Below are 3,427 nucleotides of genomic sequence, written 5' to 3'. Positions count from 1 at the left end.
TTAAATAGTTTATTTATTAAAAAATTTATTAAAAATTTATCTTATCTGTTACTTTTACAATTATGGATGATGGAAAATAAAGACCAGATATAAATTACCAATAATAATAGTCTAAAAAAATTTATTTTAAAATAATTATAAAGCAATAATTTTTACGTTCAGTCTCGAAATAGAACTATTGAACATATGATATCATTATAATAGTTCTTCATTATTTTTAAGGAAAATAATAATAAAATTTTATTTAATTCAACGTTTACATATCCAAAAATTTGACAATATTTACAATGAAAGAACTTATTGTTAGCATTACTTATTTGTTGCAACTATATAATAATTATTAATTATTCTTTGAAATAAATGCAAATGTGTGCATTTAAACCATATTTCTTATTATTTATTCAAATTTTAATGACTATAAGGACTCTAGAATTAGAAGAATAATACGTCTCATTATATGTAGTCATATTTTTTAAAATAAAAATTATATAAATTCATTAAAGTTAGATAGATGAAAAACTTTTATGAGCCGACACTGTTTGATTATTCATATACAAATAAATTATATTTAAAAAACAAAAAATACAAACATTTTTGAACCTTGAATTGGATCTTCTTTAATAAAAAAATGTAAAAATATTACAATTAGTGAAGGAGACATTTTTTCAAATAGGAGGTAATTTTAAATTCTTGCCCAGATATAAAAAATTAAATACACAATATACAATGTCTTTAATATTTGGCAGAGTATTTAAACGATGAATCAAGTAATGAAATTATTAACAAAAAGTACTGGAATGTGATATTAAATACTATGAACTTATGTAATAGAAGTTTAATTCAGTCTATTGATAAAAAGTTTAATTCAGTCTATTGATAAAAAACGTATTTATTTTTTTCATCCATTTTTCATTCGTAATTCTCGACATCTCTATGTTATTTATAATATAAAAAGGGGGGTAAGGAGACGAATTGTCGAACAATATATTTATTTGTTCTAATGACACATTAAAAATAAAGTTATCTAGAAAATGAATTGCAATGTTTTGCATTATTAAAATTTTGTAACATTAATTTTGAAATACATTTTAGTGTAATAATAATTGAGTATAGAGCAATAAAAGTATGTTCCTTTAAATAATGTGTTTGTTCTTTATGTTTCCATTCTTTTTCTTACAAGCATTAGTAAATAACAATTTTTCTAATTATGTAACGTTCTCGTTATTGTAACAAATAAACAATATTAAAGCAAAAAGGTCGATTCTCGATACCTTCTTACATAATTCACACAAACATTACGGTGAATTTTCCCATCAGGTCACCTATCTTTTCGTACATCCGTATCCATCAAATGCGCTCTCTTCGCCCGTGAGGGCGCTCTCCAATGAACGCGACAAGGATGACAAGAGAGGCACGTGGGGGCTACTCATGCATCGGCGAAGTAACGGTGTCCGGTAACCGCGTCAGAGCCGGTGCTAGCGGTACTCGCCGGCGTTCCGTTACTCGACCGACAGATCCGCTAACGCGACTCGTGCTCTCTCCTTCTTGCTCGTTGCACATTGCTCCTTTCTCCGTCATCGCCGCCGCGCCACCCGCGCCGCCGTAACCGATACGCTGTCCCTCGTCATCCGGACAAGTACCAACACATCGCGAGCCACTCTGTCTCGCCGCGCGATTCGCGTGCTGATGGAGTAATGGCCCAGCGTTATGCCAACGCGATTACGCGATTACGCGAGCGAGATCGTGGACCTAACCGCCATTCCTCCAAAAGATAGATCGAAATACGGGAGATTTGTTCGATGTAAATAATAAGAAAAGATCAACTTACTCATGAAACATTTAGTATACGATTTATTGTCCTACGTCGACGCGTTTGAAGAGCACGTGCTTTGAGAAATTTTTAATTGGCCTTTTTTCTCATGAAGATTTAAGCTTTAATAAAATATACAATTTAACATTGTATATTTGATCAACGAAATAGAACAATAAGATATCTAAACATTATTATCAAGCTTTCTTAATTTTTCAAATATTTTCTAAACATTTATTAAATCTTCGCATTTTTGTTACTTTGATAAGAAAATCTTTTACAGTCTTTTAAATCAACTTTATCATCATGTAGACTAGATCAATACTTGTCTAACATTATTACTATAATTTCAATTCATTTTGTGTTTTTCTTTGTTGTCGTCTTTTTTAAAATTCGTATTTTTAAAATTGTTTTGTTTTTCAATTCTACACAATTTATCAATAATAAAAATGTTAATATCAACATTAAAAAAATTCTCAATCGTTTCTTTTATTTATCGTCATACCTGTTCCCGTGATTGGCGGAGAAGTTAGCTGTGAACTGCTTATATCTGGAGGTTGTTGTGTTTGTTGTTGTTGTTGCGCCTGTTGTTGTTGTTGCGGTTGTTGTTGCGGTTGCTGTTGCGGTTGTTGTTGTTGTTGTTGTTGTTGTTGTTGTTGTTGTTGTTGCTGCTGCTGTTGCTGTTGTGGTTGTTGCGGACTGTTCGCATGCACATTGCTTGGACTCGCTGCGCTTTCAGCCATTTTTCGCGTAGATGTTTACTTTCAGTAAAGATATCTAATACGAGTTATGGCATTTCTACGTATGATAACTGTCGAAGACAGTGTCGTTGTTATTGCGTTATGTTGAGGCCAGCGATGAAGATGAATGAATCGAACAGTCAGTTTGAATAGTCAGTCACTTTCGAGATTACTCGAGTACTTGCTTTGGACTTCTATCCCATTATACTCTCGTTTATGTGTAAATATTCATGTGTGGATTATTGCAGGATTTATTTGCATTTCTCCGTAATCGTCGGGATCATTGTCTCTGAGAGACAAGAGAAAGAGAGAGATCTCTTCAAAGCATCTTCTTTCATAAAGCGTGCAACGTTTTTCTCTCACTCTTACTTTTTTTTATTGTCCTCCGTTTGTGATTTTATATTAATAATATCGATTTATTTCATTACATTCATTTAGATCGTCATTAACGACTCATATCGATACGCCACTTTTATATCACGTGAATACAATAATACGCCGATATTGGAAAGCATCTCATGTCCGATATGTCTGGTTTTGAACCATTTTTCGCTATACGCGAGAGAATATTTGCTTCGGTTCATTTTCGTAGGATTCTATCGATTAGATTCGTCGGTTTGAAAAAGACGTGCAAGTAATGACAATGTATCAAAAAGGCAATTTTTAAAAGATCGTCAATATCATCGTGCACTATCGAAAAATCTCGAGATCAACATTTTTAGTTTAAGACAACAAGAGAAGAAGTCATTTGCATATTCATAAAAATGTGAAACGAGTGATTTATGATGCGTTCGAAAGTTGAGAGAAACTGTAGGTTGGACCAAGAAACTGAGAGCAACAACAACAAACATCAGGATGGAAAGTGTAGAAGAGGGGT

The 3,427-nt window shown here is 32.3% G+C and overlaps 1 protein-coding gene across 2 annotated transcripts in view; it reads right to left on the bottom strand.

Moving 5' to 3' along the window:
* Window positions 1-3,127, bottom strand: part of LOC108688755 (probable nuclear hormone receptor HR3) — an 87,222-nt gene extending 84,095 nt beyond the window's left edge. For both annotated transcript variants that reach the window (XM_018195126.1, XM_018195130.1), the window contains exon 1: window positions 2,316-3,127. In XM_018195126.1, coding sequence (XP_018050615.1) covers window positions 2,316-2,553 — 238 coding nt within the window. In that variant the 5' untranslated portion in view covers window positions 2,554-3,127. The remainder of the gene's footprint in view (window positions 1-2,315) is intronic.
* Window positions 3,128-3,427: the final 300 nt, after the last annotated feature.

Source organism: Atta colombica, unplaced genomic scaffold (genome assembly GCF_001594045.1).
Source record: "Atta colombica isolate Treedump-2 unplaced genomic scaffold, Acol1.0 scaffold238, whole genome shotgun sequence".
NCBI classification, from domain to species: Eukaryota; Metazoa; Arthropoda; class Insecta; order Hymenoptera; family Formicidae; genus Atta; species Atta colombica.
This window is presented reverse-complemented; position numbering and strand designations above follow the sequence as displayed.